General features: G+C 44.8%; 1 protein-coding gene across 1 annotated transcript in view; it reads right to left on the bottom strand.

The window, feature by feature from the left end:
- Nucleotides 1-22806, bottom strand: part of LOC136571762 (uncharacterized) — a 41536-nt gene that overhangs the window by 2514 nt on the left and 16216 nt on the right. Inside the window, exons 2-7 of the mRNA XM_066572391.1 lie at nt 19985-20255; nt 19735-19882; nt 17602-17790; nt 4696-5371; nt 2275-2548; nt 759-906 (exon numbers count right to left, since the gene is read on the bottom strand). Of these exons, the coding sequence (XP_066428488.1) occupies nt 759-906; nt 2275-2548; nt 4696-5371; nt 17602-17790; nt 19735-19882; nt 19985-20255 (1706 nt within the window). The remainder of the gene's footprint in view (nt 1-758; nt 907-2274; nt 2549-4695; nt 5372-17601; nt 17791-19734; nt 19883-19984; nt 20256-22806) is intronic.

Raw genomic sequence — 22806 nt, 5'->3', positions numbered from 1 at the left:
TCCTTTATGGACCCCTGACCTCTTGGACTCATACCCTGCATCATGCTAGGGTATGGAACAAACATTTCTTCCTATTATCACCAACTCACATAATTTGTATTATGAATCCATTATAAAGGATGAACCCCTTAGAACAGGGGTCCCCAACTCCAGTCCTCAGGGACCACCAACAGGTCATGTTTTCAGGATATCCTATGGTAAGAACACCTGTGGCAATGTCTGAGGCACCGACAATAATTACATCACCTGAGCAACACTGAGGAAATCCTGAAAACATGACCTGTTGGCGGTCCCTGAGGACTGGAGTTGGGGAACACTGCCTTAGAACACCTACCTCGACTTCACCAAGGAAGCAAGCGACGTTGCACTGTCCGCACAACATCTTATTCATGGGTCAATGTAGACTGTTTCCCCAGTGACGGCTGAAGCAGAAGATAGATCAATATAGGGGTTTTAACCCAATGAGGGGGATGTTGAGGGACATACTACTGCAAAGATGTCACTCAATAGGCAGGCATCACATGCCAAAGAAGGGCAAATAGTGGTACTGATAGTTTTGGTGTTTTTATAATTAGGAGGCTCCCTCAAAGCTGTGTAGAGGGATCCAGTACTATCCTTACAGACAGGTAAAGGTTCTGCTGGTGACGCCAGTAGCACTTTTAGGGTTTCCCATGTTAAATTATAACAATGCTGTCTTGGTAGAGTCAGCATATATGGACCATATACCTAAGAATATGAGTCTGCTTTTTGATACCTACCTCAGAAACTCTTAGGTTTCTCTCCTCTGTCATACCGGTGAAATTTGCCTTCCCAGTAAACACGTCCTTAATGCCCAACTCTTCCAGGGAAGATTTCAGCTTGTACGTCTGCTCAAGTCGGAATTTTGGAAAGAAAACATCAGTTTTCCTGGTGGAGATTGAAAAATATTGCATCTTAAAAAACGACAATATTATAACTCAACTAGATGATGCACAGCATGACACATAATCCGCCGTGGGTTTTTGGCTTTCATTAAAAATATTTAGATATGAGAAAAAATTACAACAACTTGCAATGCAACGGAATTGGCACCCTTAGGGTTTTTTTCACATGAGCGTATTTCCACGGCATATTACGCGCGCACATTTTACGTACTTAACACGCAGGGAATAGAACCAGTTGATTTTTTTTTTTTTTAAATATGCGACATGACCTATAATGCACATTTGCACACTGCAAGAGCCCATTAAAAACAATAGTCTTGTGTAACTACACACTACATATACAAGTTGTTTTTTCAAGCATTGGATTAGTTAGATTTTTTCTCAATGCACCTACACAGCCTCTGGCCAGGTTTATCTGCCCTCTGTCAGTGCAAATTAGAAGGTGTGGTGAGCTGGATTTGTTGTTTTTTGTATACTGCAGAACATTCACCCTGAACAGCTACTGAAAGTGTTTTTACTTCAAGACCTGTTATTTGGTCAAATGAGTATGATAGGTGGGGTGTAACTTTTAGAACCCTAATCTACCCAACCAGAGGGGCCCAAAGTCATCAATCCTATCCGGAGATTTAGCCACGTGTTCAGTCACACCCTACAGAATTGATTGGGGCCATGTAAATAGCCAACATTAGGCTGCAATCACTTCTAGTACTGCGATCTTGAACAAGAAAAAAACACAGGCACAGGCACCTCATAGGACAGAATACCTGCAACAGATGATGTGAAAATGTCAGAGGACAAAAACTTGTGCACTCAACTTCAGCGGTTGTGTGAAGGCACATCCACTTAGCGGGTATATATGGGTGCTTCTAGATCAACCCAACTTCATGGTGTCAATCTCAAAGGTGGGGATTCCAATGGACATGTGAAGTACAGTAGAGAAGCTCAACTTGCCCTTAGACGAAGATCCCTAAGCGTCTCATCAATAAGACCGTTCTGTTTTCAGGAGTCCATCCCTGAAATGTATTGTATTGTACAGAGACTTTTAATAAACTGATGAAAAGAGAACCATCTTGTTGGTGAGACTCAATGGCTTAGGACCACTCGTTCACAAGTGGTGATCCCAGAAGGCCGACCTCTACAAATCATACTTTATGTCCTGTATGATTTACTCTCTCTTTAGTCATACAGAATTTTAATTCTCTGCTTTCTGGATCCTTGAATACAATGATGGGGGTTTTGAGCTAAGGTCCAGTCAAACATTCATTTTCCAGTTTAGGATAGAGGACAGTAAAATTACGGTAACCATTCCCTAAGCTCTGAGTAGTCTAGTGGATGGTGGTTTATGCCATACCTGATCTTCATTCCCTTCAGCCAGGTCGTAACAAGCTCCATTGATAAGGCATCGTCTAACACGTCAAAGTCTCCTCCCTTTTCTGGCATGATGACCATCATGTGAGCACCCCCTCTGTATGGGAGGTTTAACACCGTGCAGGACAACGACTTGTCAAACAATGAACCAACTCTTTCTGTCTTGTACATCATCGGCACTTTTACTGAATTATATTTGGTAACAAAGAAGGAATCATTCATTGTTGAATGTGGTTTAAAGGGAATTCGCCATTTACCTGGGAAAATGGAAAAAATCTTAGAAGCAGCTGTTCAGCTCAGTATTCTAAAACAGTAATAAAAATACAAGCTGTTGTCCAGAATTAGAAAAATATGGCTACTTTCTTCCAAAAACAGTGCCTCGACTGTTTCATAATAAATTACATTATCTGGAAGCGTGGAAGACTAAGTTTTTACTGGAGGTGACCCATGCAACACAGTCGGTAAGTGGTGATGTTTTATAAGCTTCCCCCTCATAGATGTAAGTTGTCATATTTTGATTTCACTGCAATATATTCTTGGGGAGGGATGTAGTGCCGATCCAGGTGTGTACTGTTTTCACCAGTCTTGAGGTTGCGCATGCCATTATCGCTCAGCCCCATTCACTTCAATGGAGCTACCATACCAATGGACAGTTGTAGCTTTATTTCTACAATGTTTTACTAATTTGACCAACCACCTTTAATGAGCTCTAGGAAAACTGAGGGACAAACTTATGTGACAGGTGTCATAGAAATATAATGGGTGCTACCCAGCTTTATTAAATGGGCTGTCACATGATAACCCTTTTTCATAAATTCTATTTGTGCTCACTGATGTCATAGAGGGGAGTCCAGAATGGAGAGCTGCTAACAAAAAGGGTAAATTTAAGGCAACTTCCCTAATGATCAGCTAGCTGATCACTGGTCTGACTTAATGAGACAACTACTTTAAGAAACATCGAATAGAATGTTTAATAGCTTGAAAGAAGAAACTAGTGGAACACTGTGTGATCAACTTATTTTTGGAAGTCCATTACAAAAAGGGATTGTTCAAAGTGAAGAAGCACAAGATGGTCCATATTAAAGCTCCTTAACTCTTTTTATAATATAAAAAAAAATCTTAAGGGCGTTATCCCAGAATTGATGTTTATTTACCTATCTATAAAAGTCTAATCTGTGGGGGTCCCCACCACTGAGACTTCCAGGGATCTCAAGAACAGGGGTCCCATGTTCCCCTCTCCTCATCACTGCACTACCCACAGGGAGGATGCGTTTAAAGGGAGCAATAGCCAAGCATGTATACTGCTGCTTCATTCATTTCAATGATGTTGCCAGAAATAGTCAAGCACTTGTACTCATTCAGGCAGTCCATTGAAATAAATGGAGGAGCAGAAGCATACTTAACCACCTCTCCATGTAAGCTGTCCCTCACTGCTGTGGTGTCCAGTGGAGAGCAACCTGAATGGAACAGTGGCAGAGTATACCTCACTGGGGAGTGCAATCAGGAGGAGAGGGGGAATTGGGATCCCATTCTTGGGATAGGTTGGGATCTCAGCAGTGAGATAGGTGATAAAAGTGGATTCTGGTACAACCCTTTTTAAATTACATATGTGATGAGCTTCTCTACCTGTGTCCCTATAACAAAACTTCCTGTCATTGTTTTGGTAGCTAAGTGCTATCCTAGGACCTCATAGGAATCAATCAGATCTCTTCTCTAAATGCCCATTTACACGCAAAGATGATCGCTCAAAACTCATTCAAAAGATGAGATGATTGACAGATTTAGTGATCGTTTTGAATTATCTGCTAAAGGGCACTAATGCCCATTAGCAGCTTATTGCCTTCATTTGCATGTTAATGAGCCTCTGAAGCTGTATGCAGAAAAAAGCAGGTGGTCTGTTCTCTGCATACAGCTCCTTTGTTTTGACTTGTTTCCTTTGATGCCATGTTGAGCCACAATTGATTCAACAAGGAAAGCTGAATACAATGTAATCAGCGCTCCCATGAAGAACACAGATATCAGCTCTCTGGCCGAGTGATAAATTTTATGCTCACCTAAAAGTCATTGTTCAGCTGAAAAGTTAACAATGGTAGCATTTACACGCAATGATTACTGCTCAAAAGACATTGTTTGAGCGAATTTTGAGAGATAATCGTCGCTTGTAAATGGGCCTTTATTTTCTTATCTTTGCTTGAATAATGATTGATTCTTTAGGCCCAGCAACCTCATAATTTCACTGGACATCTGAGGCATGTAGAGAGGAAATTCTACCTAGAGGTGGCTGTTATTTTCACCTATGATTTCTGGATATAGGAATAAAAAAGTTTCAAAATCGTTTAGATTGGGTCTTAATTTTGATCTGGCAGGTCTTTAAGGTAGTAGATACATGTTAATTGGTCAATACCTTTAAAAAATATGAAGTCAAGAAGAATCATCTTGGTCTGGGGATCGATCTCTTCTTGAAACTCAGTCAGTTTGCCCTTTGACTTTTTTGTAATAAATTCTTTAACTATGTTTTTGGCCTCCTGGTCATGGAAGTCAAGATTTCTATACTCCATGTCGAAATATGTCCTTGTCTCATTGATAAACTCCTCATTGAGGGGGAATAAATGGTGGACGAATGAGAGACTTCCCAGGTCCAGGTCGTAGCCATCACTTTTTCTCACTCCATCTCTGAGTTCCTTAAGCAGATTTAGCAATAGGTTGGGTTGTTTACTCTTCTTCAGGGCCTTCCAGTTTAGACCAGTCAGTAGCTCATCATATGTATCTCCTTGGCTCCCAACCATCAATGATGCAAGATTGAAGGAGATGCTTATCGGGGAGAAGAAGATGTTGTCATCATGTTTATCAGCAATTTTTCTGTAGAGCTTGAAACCAAAGTTGCTGTTCATATCTGAGATATTAAACACAGAGAGCTCTGTGGTGTCATTTAAAGGGCTAAGAAGACATTTCTCAGATGTTTGGGATATGTCTTGATTATGTTTGTCCTTTGACTTGTTTCCTTTGATGCCATCTTGAGCCACAATTGATCCAACAAGGAAAATAAAGACTAGTGTCCATCTCATAGAAGACATTTTGTCCTAAAACAAGATACAAGAAATCCAGGTTATTTTCATCATGTCCAGATGTCAGTCATGTTGTAGGCTATAGTATTTTGCATATAGAGTATAATAGTATAACATTAAGTTCATGTATGGTGGTTGGTCATCTGGGGATCTTAATGTTCTATGTATTGGGTAACAAACTATTTGTATTATGGTCATATTCAGTGTTTGGGTCATGTTCAGAGTTGTAATGTTCTATATATAGAGAATAATAGAATTGTGAATATGTACAATGCTTAGGTTATGCTGCGAATATAAGTGGTCTATGTATACTGTAATAGAATTTTCTAATGGTTGGGTAATTACGGCAGTAGAAGAAGGGTTTAGTAAAATACATAGACAAAAGTGTACATTAGTTTTGGCTGAACTCATTCTAAAGAGCAAATAGTTAATACAAAATATACACAAAAGACCCAGAAAAAATAGTGTAAACTAGTATTTGCATATTCAGTCCCCCCAAAAAAAGGGTTCTACTGTAAAAAAAAAATAAAATCTCACCTTCTGCTTGAATTGTTAGTCCCAAAATCCCTGGATCTGAAACTAATGACCAATGTTCTGTGTCCATGTCAATATTTGACAATCCAAAGTGTAGTGCCTCCCGGCTCCTCTCTTGTATTTATTAACTGATCTACACATGCTGTCAGTAAAATGTCCCTCACAGCCGCTTCCTGCAACCGTGAATCCAGCGTCCAGGTGTGGGAGGGTTAACACTACATTACACCCGTTGTGTAGAATTGCTATTATGGGGAAGTGACGTACTGTATGACAACAGGACACATATTACCAACTTTTGAAAAGGGATAAATGGGAGCTTCTGAAAAGCAGTATGTAAAAGGACACACAATTGTTTTTCCATATGCCTCATTCTTTTATTTAGGACATGGCACCAACTTAATTCATTTGAATCACAGATAGTATATACTGTATGACCCCAACATAGATCTCCTAAACTAATGTAGACCATAGAACAAACCTCTTAAACAGATACACACCATAGACCAGACCCCCTAAACAATCACAGATTACACACCAGACTCAAACTCCTTAACCCCTTAAGGACCAAGCTGTTTTGTACCTTATGGACCAGACCCTTTTTAGGGATTTTACCCATGTGGCGGTTTTACTGTTCTATTTTGTTTCCTTTAGCTACCAAAATTATTTTTACAGCATTTTTTTTCTGTGACATGTAGGGCGATTTTTAAAAAAAATCTATTTCACTGACTTTTTTTTCCCGTTTTTTAGTTTTATTGGGGGTAAAATGCTAAAAATTAGATTAAAAAAAAAATTATAGTTATTTTTAATTTAGTATATTTATGCTAAAATAAAGTATGGGAATGGGTTCCTCTATTTGTTTCGGACGTTTTGATATATAATATGCATGGTTTTTTTTTACAGGGCGCAAACGGCAACGGTTTTGGTTGGCGTAGGCTTTGTGTTATTCTCTTTCTTATGTATATATTGTTGTTTTATTCTGTAATATTCTTCTACTTATGTAGGGAATTATGTCTTTTTACTATCTATGTCCCCCATGACGTCATGTAAGACCTCTGGGGGACATTCTTTTTTTTTTCTTTTCTTTTTTATTTGACACTTTCCCACTGTAGTTGGGGCATCCATAGGAGCCCCAGTTACAGGGGAAAAAAAACCCTGCAGTGACATTAGTCACTGGCAGAGCTGACCAGGGTCTAGTATGACCCTCCAGCTCTGCTGTAGCAGGGAACCCCGGTGGTCACATGATCCCCCAGACTCCCGTAGTAAAATTTACACTGTACTCTCACTTTTGGAGTACAAGGTGCTCTTTGAGCTCTGTGTACTCGGGGAAGAAAAAGGCAGGAAGGATTAAAAACCCCTTCTGCCTTCTCCCCAGGGTTATCAGCTGTCATTAACAGCTGATAACCTGTCCTGACTCTAATTGATTGCAGAGGGAGGAGGCTTAAAGCACCGCCTTAGTTTTACTATTGGCAGTGCTTTAAATCCAGGACCAGGCGACGTATATTTACCGCGCCTGGTCCTTAATGGATTAAATATATATAAACCCCAGACCGTTTAAAAATACAAACCCCAGACCAGATTCCTAAAATAAATATAGACCCCAGATCAGACCTCCAAAATATATGCACACCCCAAATTAGATATTAAACTAGATCCCGTAAAATGATGCAGACACCCTTTAATTTAGACCAACTCCCTTTTAAAACAGATCCCAGACTAGAGCTTCCTTAATACATAATTTAGACAGAGGGAGAAAGAGTAGCTACAGCTTTATCCTCCTCACCCTCCTCATTTCTCCAACCCTGCTTTTTATTTACTGTATATAATGGAAAATGAAGTAAACCAGCCAAAAAGGTAAGATGTCTGAAAACAGATGACAGGGTAAGAAACAGGGACTCCGTCAAGAACTGGTTCAAGCCATTAAACCATTGTGCCTTCCCTCTAAAATTACATCTCATTGACTGCCTATTCCTTGTAGGATAAAATGGTGACAAGGCTTCCAGGTTTATATTATGAAATTGCCCTAGGAATACTCACAATACAAACACAATCCAATTTCCAAACACAGAAAATACCCATCGGTAATATCCCCTAAAATATAAACTAAATACTTTATTATTCAAAAAGACAAAGACAACATCGAATAATATTTAAAATAAAGAGGCAAATGGTGGTCATCAATCAGCAGCAGTCATCAATTAGTATCTTGTGTAATTGTGCATATACACACTTAGGGTGCGTTCACAAGAGCGTATATCGGCTCGGTTTTCACGCCGAGCCGATATACGTCCTCCTCGTCTGCAGGGGGGAGAGCCTGGAAGAGCCAGGAAGCGCCCCCTCTCTGCCTCCTCTCCACCCCTCTGCACTATTTACAATGAAGAGAGGTGGGGAGGGGGCGGGGCTCAGTTCCTGCTCCTGGGCTCTTCCAGCCTCCCCCCCTGCACATGAGGACAACGTATATCGGCTCGGCGTGAAAACCGAGCCGATATACGTTCGTGTGAACGCACCCTAAAACTTAGGCCTGGATGGTCAGCTTCCAAAAGCCTATGTAGAGATTAGTAAATAAGCACCACCAAAACCCTATTAAAATCTAAACTATAGCCACCCCGACATGATTCGCCTTGCGGCGTCCTCAGGGGGAACAACAACAACCAATAGGCTATAGCCAAGTAGAGATGAGCGAGCACCAAAATGCTCGGGTGCTCGTTGCTCAAGTCGAACTTTTCGCAATGCTCGAGAGCTCATTTCGTTTGAAGTCAATGGGTGACTCGAGCATTTTTGTATGGGACCGATGCTCCGCATAGGTCATGACTTGTCAAACACTGGAAAACCTCAGAAAGCCATGGAAACACCACATAAACGGATAGGGAAGGGTGGGGGCAGCATGCATGGCTGCATCTCAGGATCCCAGTTCCCACTATTAAGCCAAAATGGGGGCAAGAGTCTGGCGTCACCCCCCCTAACAATTTTTACTTCAGACAAACTTTCATTAGCAAGGCACCCCTTAGCCAAGCACCACACTACCTGCAACCAAGGACAATCACTGCCTGCGGGTGACACCGCTGCCTCTTCTCCTGGGTTACATCATGCTAGCATTGCTGTCCAAACCCCCCCCCCCCCCCCCCCCCGCGCACAATCCTGTATCCACAGCGCACACAAAAGTGTCCCTGCGCAGCGTGCAGCTGCCCTCATGCCACACGCTCGCTTCATAGCCACACCACCCTCATGTCTATTTATAAGCGCGTACTGGATGAGGAGGAACTGGAGGCACACACTGCAGAGGGTTGGCAGGGCCAGGCAGCGACTGTCTTTGAAAGTGTGGGCGATAGCCCACAATGCTGTTGAGAATTGATGATAAATTGACGTTCGATCATCATTCCAATCCTGTGCCACCTCCGTCGCAAAATTGTCAGAAGCCGCAAACATGGGCATAAAGGGGACCAGCACTTCTACACATCTCTACAATGCAGCAATACTCTGTATGGGAAGCACGTAAGTGGGCCCAGGGTCAGGCTCGGTCCCAGCCTCCACCTTGTGTGACCCAAGGTGCCCTGAGTTACATAGCAATGGGGAATCCATGTGTCCCCACACAATTCATTCTGTGTAGGTGTCAGATAGCTCAATCAACACCGCAAGGGGAAAGCCTTCTGCACTCTGCACCCTACCCAAGTCAGTCAGTGTAATTGTGCCAGACAGGTAAAACACAGCTATGGGAAGTCTTTGTGCAACCACAGCATAGGCGAGCCAAAGGAACCCAAGGAAAGTATTAAACATGAAGCAATTACAGTGTCCAAACAAGGCAGAGTTTCACTCCCCCGAGGACCTCGGCCTCTGCCCACACCCTCAGCAATCGTGGGCATAAAGCGGACTGCCATGCTAGTACAGCAGTGAACGTCTCATTAATGCAGTAGCGCTCCTTTTGTTTGGCCCAAACCAGTGTCTCAGATAACTGTGGTTGAGTTCCTTGGGCTCGCCTATGCTGTCAGTGCACAAAGATAGTATTACACAGGAAGAAATCAGAGTGCCCAAAGATGGCAGAGTTTCACCCTGGCAAGGACCTTGGCCTCGGTCCACATTTCTGCCCTGGTCCGTCAGTGTATTTGTGCCAGATAGGTAAAACACCATGATGAGAAGTCTTTGTGCACCCAGTAACATTTCTGTAGCAAAAGTATAGGCAGACCCCTGTAACATTTCTGTAGCAGAAGTATAGGCAGACCCCTGTAACATTTCTGTAGCAGAAGTATAGGCAGACCCCAGTAACATTTCTGTAGCGAAGGTATAGGCAGACCCCAGTAACATTTCTGTAGCAAAAGTATAGGCAGACCCCTGTAACATTTCTGTAGTAAAAGTATAGATGGACCCCAGTAACATTTCTGTAGCAAAAGTATGGGCAGACCCCAGTAACATTTCTGTAGCAAAAGTATAGGCAGACCCCAGTAACATTTCTGTAGCAAAAGTATAGGCAGACCCCAGTAACATTTCTGTAGCAGAAGTATAGGCAGACCCCAGTAACATTTCTGTAGCAAAAGTATAGGCAGACCCCAGTAACATTTCTGTAGTAAAAGTATAGGCAGACCCCTGTAACATTTCTGTAGTAAAAGTATAGGCAGACCCCTGTAACATTTCTGTAGCAAGAGTATAGGCAGACCCCAGTAACATTTCTGTAGCAAAAGTATAGGCAGACCCCAGTAACATTTCTGTAGTAAAAGTATAGGCAGACCCCTGTAGCATTTCTGTAGCAAGAGTATAGGCGAACCCCCGAAGCATTGGTGTACCATGAATGTAGGCGAAGGCCGGAGTACAAGTGTACTCCTGAAAAATTGCTCAACCGCCAGGGCAAGTGAAACCCAGAAACATTTTTTAAAGATACAGCTCGCCATTACTTAATTTGTAACAGAGTCTGGAGGCAGCCCTGTGAAAAAATTGGTTTCTGTTAAAGCATCAATACTTTTGAAACTTTGAAAAATTGTAAAAAAATTATAAGCAGAGCCTTTTAGACCGCAGAAAAATTGGCAGTTCAGTGTGATGACATGCTGTTTTAGGTGGAGGAGTAGGAGGGGGAGGAGTAATAATATCCGAGAGTGATTGACAAAGCTAATTCCCCCTTTTTTCCTGGTGATAGAGAATGCTTTTTTCTCCGGTTGCAGCGAAAAGAATCTTTAGGTTCCGCTGCTCTCCGCTGGTGGAGAAGAGAAGTCTGGAGAAAACCAGCCTTTGTTCATCTTTATGAGTGTAAGCATGTCGGCACTGGCAGTTGACAGGCGGGTATGCTTATCTGTGATGATTCCCCCAGCTGCACTAAACACCCTCTCTGACAAGGCAGGCCAGCACCTCCAGGGCGTATAGCGCAAGTTCGTGCCATGTGTCCAGCTTTGAAACCCAATAGTTGTATGGAGCAGAGGCATCACGGAGGATGGTGGTACGATCGGCTACGTACTCCCTTACCATCTTTTTACAGTGCTCCCTCCAACTCACCCTTGACTGGGGAGTGGTGACACAGTCTTGCTGGGGAGCCATAAAGCTGGCAAAGGCCTTGGAGAGTGTTCCCCTGACTGCGCTGGACATGCTGCCTGATCCCCGCACCTCCCCTGCTAGTTGGCCCTCGGAACTGCGTCTTCTGCCACTAGCGCTGTCAGATGGGAAGTTTAGCATCACTTTTTCCACCAGGGACCTGTGGTATTGCATCCCTCTTGTACCCCTTTCCTCTTCAGGATTGAGAGTGGAAAGGTTCTCTTTATACCGTGGGTCAAGAAGGGTGTACACCCAGTAATCCGTGTTGGACACGAGGGTCACGAGAAAGGCAGCCTAACATGAAGTCAGCCATGTGTGCCAGGGTACCAGTATGCAACACATCACTTTCCTCACTAGGAAGATGACGTTCAGGATCCTCCTCCTCTACAGCCCATACATGTTGAACAGATGACAGGCAAGCAACATGGGTACCCTCTACAGTGTGCCCAGCTGTCTCTTCCCCCTGCTCCTCCACCTCCTCCTCCAAAACGTGCTGAGATATAGACATGAAGGTGGTCTGGCTATCAAGTGACATACTGTCTCCTGTTCCAACCGCAAAGTGACGGTCTTTATGCTTTGCAGCAAACTTCTCAGCAGGCATAGCGGGATGGTAACGCTATGCTAATGATTGCCGCATCGCAGCTTACCATCTGGGTTGACTCCTCAAAGTTTCCAAGGACCTGGCAGATATCTGCCATCCATGCCCACTCCTCAGTATAGAATTGGGGAGGCTGACTACCACTACGCCGCCCATGTTGCAGCTGGTATTCCACTATTGCTCTACGCTGCTCGTACAGCCTGGCCAACATGTGCAGCGTAGAATTCTAGCGTGTGGGCACGTCGCACAGGAGTTGGTGCTCTGGCAGCTGAAACCGATGTTGCAAGGTCCTCAGGGTGGCAGCGTCCGTGGTGGACTTGCGGAAATGTGCGCAGACGCGGCGCACCTTGCCGAGCAGGTCAGACAAGTGGGGGTAGTTTTTCAGAAACTGCTGAACAACCAGATTGAAGACGTGGGCCAGGCATGGCACGTGTGTGAGGCTGCCAAGCTGCAGAGCTGCCACCAGGTTACGGCCGTTGTCACACACGACCATGCCCGGTTGGAGGCTCAGCAGCGAAAGCCAGAGGTCGGTCTGCTCTGTCAGACCCTGCAACAGTTTGGGGGCCATGTGCCTCTTGTCACCTAAGCTGATTAGTTTCAGCACGGCCTGCTGACACTTGCCCACCGCTGTGCTGCCGCACCGTGCGATACCGATTGCTGGCGATGTGCTCACACTTCTTATTTGCGATGTAGAGGTGGCAGAGGAGGAGGAGGAGGAGGAGGAGGGGGTTTGGAGGAGGTGGCATAAAACGCCGCATATACCAGCACCGAGGTAGGACCCGCTATTCTGTGTGTGGGTAGGACGTGAGCGGTCCCAGGCTCTGACCCGGTCCCAGCCTACACCAAATTCACCCAATGTGCCATCAGGGAGATATAGTAGCCCTGCCTGCCAGTAGTTGTCCACGTGTCCGTGGTTAAGTGGACCTTTCCAGTAACCGCGTTGGTGAGGGCACGATTAATGTTGCGGGAGACGTGCTGATGTATGGCTGGGACAGCACATCGGGAAAAATAGTGGCAACTGGGGACCGAGTAGCGCGGGACTGCCGCAGCCATCATGTTTTTGAAAGCCTCCATTTCCACAAGCCTGTATGGCAGCATCTCCAGGCTGATTAATTTGGCAATGTGCACGTTTAAAGCTTGTGCGTGCGAGTGCTTGGCGGCGTATTTGCGCTTTCGCTCCAACGCTTGTGTTAGCGACAGCTGAACACTGTGCTGAGAGACATTGGTGGATGGGGTGGAGGACAGTGGAGGTGAGGGTGTGGGTGCAGGCCGGGAGGTGCTCATGCCTGTGTCCTGAGAGGGGGATTGGATCTGTGTGGCAGGTTGGGGCACAGGGGAAGAGGCAGTGCTGTGACCGGGAGGCGGTGAACGGCCTTCATTCCACCTTGTGGGGTGCTTGGCCATCATATACCTGCGCATGCTGCTGGTGGTGAGGCTGGTAGTGGTGGCTCCCCGGCTGATCTTGGCGCGACACAGGTTGCACACCACTGTTCGTCGGTCGTCCGCGCTCTCACTGAAAAACATCCACACCTTTGAACACCTAGCCCTCTGCATGGAGGCTTGCCGAGAGGTGATGCTTTAGGAAACAGTTGGGGGATTCTTTGCTCTGGCCCTGCCTCTCCCCCTGGACACCCAATTGCCTCTTCCAAGCTGTCCTGATGCTGCACTTGCCTTCCCCTCTGAAGCCCTGTCCTCAGTAGGCTTAGCAAACCAGATGGGGTCAGTCACCTCATCGTCCAACTGCTCTTCCTCCGAATACTCTGTGCGCTCCTCCCTCGGACTTACTGCCCTTACTACTACCTCACTGACAGACAACTGTGTCTCATCATCATCCTCTTCACCCACAAATAGCTCTTGAGAGCCCAAAGGTTGGGCATCGGTCACGACAAACTCCTCAGGCGAGAGAGGAACCATTTTTTCCCACTCATGGCAGGGACCCGAGAACAGTTCCTGGGAGTCTGCTTGCTCAGAACATGTCATTTTCATGGAGTGAGGAGGCTGGGAGGAAGGAGGAGCAGCAGCCAAAGGATTCAGAGTTGCAATCCCTAGGCCAGGAGTAGTGGACTGCGTAGAAGACTGGGTGGTCGATACATTGCACACAAAGACTTGTAGATAGCGGAGGCTCTATGTTGTGACTTGAAAAAAGTTACCCGCTGTCTAGCGCTGATACCTAGGGGTAATTTACTGCTAGCAGAGACTTGTAGATAATAGAGGCTGTGTGGAGTGGGAGAAGACTCTAAAGCCAGTGGATAGTGCTGGTAACTGCGGCTATCTCAACGCCACCAAGGAAAGGGTATTGTGAGATGCTCTGCACAGCGGCAGAGCTGAAATACTTTGCAGTGGCCCCGGTAATATTACAGTGCTGTTTAGCAGTGAGACCTCTGTGTAATGCACTGCAGACAGAGAACGGTATGAACGAAGTTGTTCGCAGTAGGCTAGGAAATATTTGAGTGCAGTTTCACGGTGAGAGCTGGTTGTACAGCACAGCAGCCTGAGAACGCTATTACTAACAGTCTGTGAACAGGCCTAGGCCCTAGATGTGTAATACAAAAATGGAAGCACTACTACTCCCAGCAGGCCCCAACTAAAATGCACACGGTCAGATGTAGCCCAACGAAGGAGCTTTGGGGTTTTTGAAAACAGGACCTACGCTAACACTTTCCCTATATCAGCAGCAGCACTTTCCCTAACCTCTGCCAGAGTGTGTCTGAGGCGAGCTGTGGGCGGGACAGCTTTAATTACTCGGCGGTCACTTGATCTCGCCAGCCACTCACTGCTGGGGGGTGGGATAGGGCTGGCACGTCACAGGAGGAAGTGGTAATGCCTTCCCCGCATGTCTATTGGCTAGAAAATGGCGCTAAACATGCAGGGAAGGAAATGGAATTGACTCGAGTACCACGTGGTGTTCGACTCGAGTAACGAGCATCTCGACTACCCTAATGCTCGAACGAGCATCAGGCTCGGACGAGTTTGCTCGCTCATCCCTATAGCCAAGGCATTGAGGTTGGTTGCTCTCTCTTGTTCATTAACCCTGTGAGGCCATGCACATATTCACACTTGTAATGGAGAAAGGAATGGGGTGAACCTGAGCTGCTTAACTCATCATCCAAGACCCCACACTATGACCATCACTACAGTGTGTAAAGTCATACTGAATTGTAGTGCAGTTTACCTCCCCAATACGCTTATCTGTCTGTGAATTCTATGGTTGGAGAAAATTCTGCTTGCCTAAAGCCATCTCTATACATATAAATTCATGCAACACCCATTGTATTGGACTTTATAATAAATCTAACTTAAAGGGGTTGTCTAGAGGAAGCAGTAAAATTTTTTTTTTGCCCAGTCCCCCTAATTAAGCAAACATTACTAAGCCCCCCTGTAAATGACTTTTCTAGCTTGTTTGTACTTACAGTTCCAGCGTTTCAGCAACTTATAAAAAGTTTCCCCAAGATGGCCGCCGGCTCTTTTCCCGTTGCTTGCTGTAGCCCGACGTGCGCGCTCCCGAGACGCTACCAGCTGTGTCTCCCTGACAACCAGACGCCCCGCAGCTGCCGACTGGACCCCGGGATTGAACGCGGCCGACCAGTCACCCACCGCCAGGCAGCAGGTAACCGGCGCTAGCCCCTGGCTCCCCGCGCTAGCCCCCGGCTTCCCCACGCTACCCCCGGCTTCCCCGCGCTAGCCCCCGGCTCCCCAGCGGTAGGCCCCGGGGCCAGCGGTAGGCTCCGGGGCCCAGCGGTAGGCCCTGGCTCCCCAGCGGTAGGCCCTGGGGCCCAGCCGTAAGCTCCGGGGCCCAGCGGTAGGTCCAGGCTCCCCAGCGGTAGGCCCCGGGGCCCAGCGGTAGGCCCAGGCTCCCCAGCGGTAGGCCCCAGGGCCCAGCGGTAGGCCCCGGGGCCCAGCGGTAGGCTCCGGGGCCCAGCGGTAGGCCCCGGCGCCCCAGCGGTAGGCCCCGGCTCCCCAGCGGTAGGCCCCGGGGCCCAGCGGTAGGCCCCGGCTCCCCAGTGGTAGGCCCCGGGGCCCAGCGGTAGGCTCCGGGGCCCAGCGGTAGGCTTCGGGGCCACAGCGGCAGTCAGTCACGCGTCACCCCCATCAGTCCGTCACCCATCACTTACCTGGGCGGCTGGGCTGGGCGGCTCTGCTGGACTGCTGGGCTGGGCTTCTCGGCTGGGCGGCTCCAGTTTCTGCACCTTCCTCTAACAGAGGATGGTAGCAGAATGGCCGCTCCAGCGCGCTCCCGAGAAGATACAGCTCGTCTGCGCATGCGCAGAAGAGCTGTAGCGGCGAGCACACTGAAGCGGCTCGTGCTCAGAGCAGAAGACCGGACTGCGCAAGCGCGTCTAAAAAAGCAAGCCGCCAGCGAATTTAGACGGAACCATGGAGACGAGGACGCTAGAAACGGAGCAGGTAAGTGAATAACTTCTGTATGGCTCATAATTAATGCACGATGTATATTACAAAGTGCATTAATATGGCCATACAGAAGTGTATAACCCCACTTGATTTCGCGAGACAACCCCTTTAAGTTAACATCTGAGCTTTTATATACTATACTGGTATAGTATGGTTTCTACACTATCGCAGCTCATGGCCGTTATTTCCATGGCACATGAGGGGGTACCCAAAAGAAACAGGAATCTTTCTCTGGTGGACTACTAGTACAGGCTTCTGTTGCTAGATGAGTGTCTGCGTAACCCTTCTGAGGCGGTCGCCAGCCAATGCTGTTGGGTAAGGTTGCATTCGGCTTCAGTGAATTGTTTTGCAACAAGTTGTTCAGCTTTTCACCTATTTTGTGATGGCCAATTCATACAAACAATGTGCAGCTGTGAAATTTAGTTTACTTTTGGGGAAAAAAAGCAGCGCATATGGTTGTTCTGCTAAGAGCCAATAGCTGCCATGAGTAAAACTCAAGTTTACGAATGGTTCTCCTGTTTCAAACAAGGTGAAACGTCATGATGTACACGATTTGTGGCAAACAGGTGACTGGTTCTTCCTTCATGACAACGCACCTGCTCACAGAGTGCTGAGTGTTAAGCAATTTTTGACGAAAAATGGCATGATGCTCTTGCCTCACCTTCTGTAATCACCTGATCTCACTCTGTGCAGCTTTTTTTCATTTCCTTGGGTTAAATGAGACTCCATTTTACTGATGTTGAGGTGAAACAAAAAATGGAACAAGTATTAAAAGACATCAATAGTGAAGAGTTTAAAAAATGCTTTGGGCAGAAAAAAAAGTTTGGACAAATGCATTGCTTCAAATGGAGAGAACTGTGAAGGAGACTGAAGCTTCAAAATGGACAAATACGTACATTGATTATTCTTTTAATGAATAAATTAGTGTTTGAGTTGGGTAGCCCTCCATAGATTTACCCTTAGCATTAAACATGTGTCAGGATTAAATGAATGATTTCTGAACATTGCAATTCAAATGCCTGCTATGTGAAAACCTAACAATGCTTCTGGTTCACTGACTTTATAAACTGTCAATTAGTGAAGAATAAAAGTGGCACACAAAATAAACAACAGTACAAGAAAACACTTTATTTTGCAGGAAATAAATCAGCCTTTTCCTCTACTGTAGAAACATTTACATTATATGGAGAAGTTAATTCTGTGATGGATCCATAACTCTCCCTATTAACAGAAGGGTCTTCACAGTTTTGCTGTAAACCAAGGCAAGAAATGGTTGATCAATTTTCATCTTTAAAGCCCTGGGAAGGGTAACACCTTGTATAACATCAGCCCCACTGGATTTTGTCCCATTTTCAGCAATCTTAATTAGAGTCTTGTGGTAAATCTAGAGATAGAAACAAGAGTCAAGTAACTGACCAATATATATACCTCCCTCTAAGTGCAAGACTATAACTATCATACTGCCTTCTATGTACAAGAATATAACTACTATAATATTAGCACTATGTACAAGAATATAACTACTATAATACTGCCCCCTATGTACAAGAATATAACTACTATAATACTGCCCCCTATGTACAAGAATATAACTACTATAATACTGCCCCCTATGTACAAGAATATAACTACTATAATACTGTCTCCTATGTACAAGAATATAAGTACTATAATACTGTCCCCTATGTACAAGAATATAACTACTATAATACTGCCCTCTATGTACAAGAATATAACTACTGTAATACTGCCCCCTATGTACAAGAATATAACTATTATAATACTACCTCCTATGTGCAAGAATATAACTGCTATAATACTGACCACTATGTGCCATAATATAACTACAATAGTACTACCCCTAGGTCCAAAAATATAACCACTATAATACTGCCCCCTATGTACAAGAATATAACTAACTATAACACTTCTCCTATGTACAAGAAGATAACTACTATAATACTGCCCCCTATGTACAAGAATATAACTACTATAATACTGCCTCCTATGTACAAGAATATAACTACTATAATACTGCCCCCTATGTACAAGAATATAACTACTATAATACTGCTCCTATGTACAAGAACATAATTACTATAATACTGCCCCGTATATACAAAAATATAACTAATTTAATACTCCCCCCCTATGTACAAGAATATAATTACTATAATTCTTCCCCCTATGTACAAATATATAACAATTATAATACTTCCAATATGTACAAGAATATAACTACAATAATATTGCCCCTACATACAATACTGCCCTTATGTACAAGAATATAACTCATATAATATTGCCCCCCTATGTACAAGAATATAATTAATACTGCCTCCTATGTACGAGAATATAACTACTAGAATACTGCCCACTATGCACAAGAATATAACTACTATAATACTGCCAACATATATACAAGAATATAACTACTGTAGTACTGGTACAGCCCCCTATGTACAATAATATAACTACTGTACTACTGCCCCCTATATAAAGGAATATTACTACAATAATACTGCCCCCTATGTACAAGAATATAACTACTGTACTACTGCCTCGTATGTACAAGAATTAAACTATTATAATACTGCCTGCTATGTACAAGAATATTACCACTATAATGCTGGCTCCTGAGTACAATAAAATAACTCCTATAATACTGCCTTCTATGTACAAGAATATAACTACTATAATACTGTCCTCTTATGTACAAGAATATAACTACTATAACACTGCCCCCTATGTACAAGAAAATAACTACTATAATAATGTCATCTTATGTACAAGAATATAACCACTATAATACTGCCTCCTATGTACAAGAATATAACTACTATAATACTGCCCCCTATGTACAAGAATATAACTACTATAATACTGCCTCCTATGTACAACAATATAACTACTATAATACTGCCTCCTATGTACAAGAATATAACTACTATAATACCGTTCCTATATACAAGAATATAACTACTATAATACTGCCTCCTATGTACAAGAATATATCTACTATAATACTGCCCCCTATGTACAGGAATATAACTACTATAATACTGCCTCCTATGTCCAAGAATATAACTACTATAATACTGCCCTCTATGTACAAGAATATAACTACTATAATACTACCCCCATGTACAAGAATATAACTACTATAATACTGTCCCTATGTACAAGAATATAACTACTATAATACTGCCCCTACTGTGTATACTGTGCAAATCTAACCATTATAATTCTACCCCCTTTGGACAAAGATATCACTACTGTAATTCTTTTGCACTTGTACAGTATAACACTTCTTAGTTCTACAACTTACTTTGGACACTTTCAGTCTTGATTGCTTTGAGATTCCAGATAGTTCTGCAGTGTCACTAAATGCTTCAATCATCCCCATGCTGAGTAAAGCGTTCTGCACATTTGTTTTTTGTTCAAGAGTTATCTTGGGGATGTAAAGATCCAGCAGACTAAGCATGAAAAATTAAACATAGTAGTTGCATGATAATACAGTATAATTTAAAGGGCAAAAATGGAACACTCACCTTGTGCTTGGAAATGTGGTCACTCACCTGGTCCGTGCCTTGGATAGATACCAGTCTATGAGCTGCACAGATAGCTTGTTTTGTAATTCATCGAGATTTCCTTTTTTTGGCACAATCAGAAGCAGAACTAGCTGATCCATATATGGGACCTCAACCACAGCACAACCAAGTGCATGGTCCTTGAAGGTCTTGTATAAACCCACTCGATGCATCATTTGGACCTGGGCTGTTTTTTCCGAGTTCACTTTGAAATGCCCATGTTCTGTCCCTTGTAAGGTGAAAGAACTTTCCCATTTTGCTGGTGAGATAAAAGGGGATGAGGTAGAGAACGGCATCATTACCCACACCCATTCCCTATCTAACCTCTGCAAGTCACCTTTTCTCTAATTTGACCACAATTTACTTACATTCTCTTGCCTTTTTCTCTTATTTATCCTTCAGTACAGAAACTGGCACATCCTTGTAAAAACTTTACATGCTTTGACTGTCTGATTCTCTTCTACCATACCTTCACTTCATGATGCAGACGTAGCATCTACAACACTACAGTTAATCTAAGTCTTGACTCAGTCACCTTGCTACACACCTGAAGTACAACCAGGTTCTTTAGATACCCACAGAAAGATAAAAGTGAACCTTGGAAAGATATACCCATTCGGTCAATATTAAAGGGGTTGTCCCGCGGCAGCAAGTGGGTCTATACACTTCTGTATGGCCATATTAATGCACTTTGTAATATACATTGTGCATTAATTATGAGCCATACAGAAGTTATAAAAAGTTTTATACTTACCTGCTCCGTTGCTGGCGTCCTCGTCTCCATGGTTTCGGACTAATTTTCGGCCTCTGATGGCCAAATTAGCCGCGCTTGCGCAGTCCGGGTCTTCTGCTTTCTTCAATGGAGCCTCTCGTGCAGGATGCCGGCTCCGTGTAGCTCCACCCCGTCACGTGCCGATTCCAGCCAATCAGGAGGCTGGAATCGGCAATGGACCGCACAGAAGAGCTGCGGTCCACGGAGGAAGAGGATCCCGGCGGCCATCTTCACCGGTAAGTATAGAAGTCACCGGAGCGCGGGGATTCAGGTAAGCGCTCCGGTAAGCTTTCTTTAGGTCCCTGCATCGGGGTTGTCTCGCGCCGAACGGGGGGGGGGGGGGGGGGTTGAAAAAAAAAAAACCCGTTTCGGCGCGGGACAACCCCTTTAAGTTCTTGAATAGGGGCCCCAGTATTGGTGTCCACCCTGCAATACTGGGTATATCCTGCAAATATCTATGGTTATCTATTACTGAACTCATATAATGGATCATCCACAGTAATAGCCCCTGGGGACAGGACATGTACAGTGCTATAAGTGGTCTTTCAGGGTTATAACTATAGGGGATACAGAGGTAGCAGTTGCAGCTGTGTGTATACTATGAAGATACCAGTGTTATAAATGTAACATGGAAGCTAGGGTCTAGAGATGAGCGAACGTACTCGTCCGAGCTTGATACTCGTTCGAGTATTAGCGTGTTCGAGATGCTCGTTACTAGAGGCGAGCACCACGCGATGTTCGAGTTACTTTCACTTTCATCTCTGAGACGTTAGCGCGCTTTTCTGGCCAATTGAAAGACATTACAACTTCCCCCTGTGACGTTCAAGCCCTATACCACCCCCCTGCAGTGAGTGGCTGGGAAGATCAGGTGTCACCCGAGTATAAAAATCGGCCCCTCCCGCGGCTCGCCTCAGATGCGTTGTGACATAGCTGAGGGACAGTGCTATCGTGTTGGAGCTGCTGTAGGGAGAGTGTTAGGAGTTAGTGTAGGCTTCAAGAACCCCAACGGTCCTTCTTAGGGCCACATCTAACTGTGTGCAGTAGTGTGGAGGCTGTTTTTTGCAGTGTTGCACAATTTTTATTTTTATTTTTGGTATATGGTATATCGGCCGTGCAGAGCATTGCGCCCTGCAGTAATACTCCAGGGGCAGAAGTGTGGAGGCAGGGAGAGCGTTAGGAGTTATTGTAGGCTTCAAGAACCCCAACGGTCCTTCTTAGGGCCACATCTAACCGTGTGCAGTAGTGTGGAGGCTGCTTTTTGCAGTGTTGCACATTTTTTTTTTTTTGGTATATCGGCCGTGCAGAGCATTGCGCCCTGCAGTAATACTCCAGGGACAGAATTGTGGAGGCAGTGACAGAAGACATATATTATTGATTGAATATACGCAGTGGGCCTTTTCTAAAAAATATTGGGCAAAAAATCTATTTGGCCTGCCTGTCACTGTGCTCAGTGTTCTGGGTCCGTGTGTGCTGGGTGTAGTAGTTCTACAAATAAATACGCAGCCAGCTAAGTGTTACAGCAGGCGTGCGCCAAATTATTTCCTGGCTCTGAAATCACCGCTCTGTTGCAGTTAATAACAGTGCAACACTCTGCAGTTCTGTGACACACTCCAGGGACAGAAGACATATATTATTGATTGAATATAGGCAGTGGGCCTTTTCTAAAAAATATTGGACAAAAAATCAATTTGGCCTGCCTGTCACTGTGCTCAGTGTTCTGGGTCCGTGTGTGCTGGGTGTAGTAGTTCTACAAATAAATACGCAGCCAGCTAAGTGTTACAGCAGGCGTGCGCCAAATTATTTCCTGGCATTCCGTAAGCGAAGTCAGCCTCCAACCACAGGCCAATAAGCGGCACATTTAATTACAGTGTTCTGTTTCTACATTACTGGTAATACAACATGCTGAGGGGTAGGGGTAGGCCTAGAGGACGTGGGCGCGGCCGAGGACGCGGAGGCCCTAGTCCGGGTGTGGGCACAGGCCGAGCTCCTGATCCAGGTGTATCGCAGCAGACTGCTGCGGGATTAGGAGAGAGGCACG

Source organism: Eleutherodactylus coqui, chromosome 6 (assembly GCF_035609145.1).
Source record: "Eleutherodactylus coqui strain aEleCoq1 chromosome 6, aEleCoq1.hap1, whole genome shotgun sequence".
NCBI classification, from domain to species: domain Eukaryota; kingdom Metazoa; phylum Chordata; class Amphibia; order Anura; family Eleutherodactylidae; genus Eleutherodactylus; species Eleutherodactylus coqui.
Note: the sequence above shows the minus strand (reverse complement) of the source record. Positions and strands in the feature narration are given on the sequence as shown.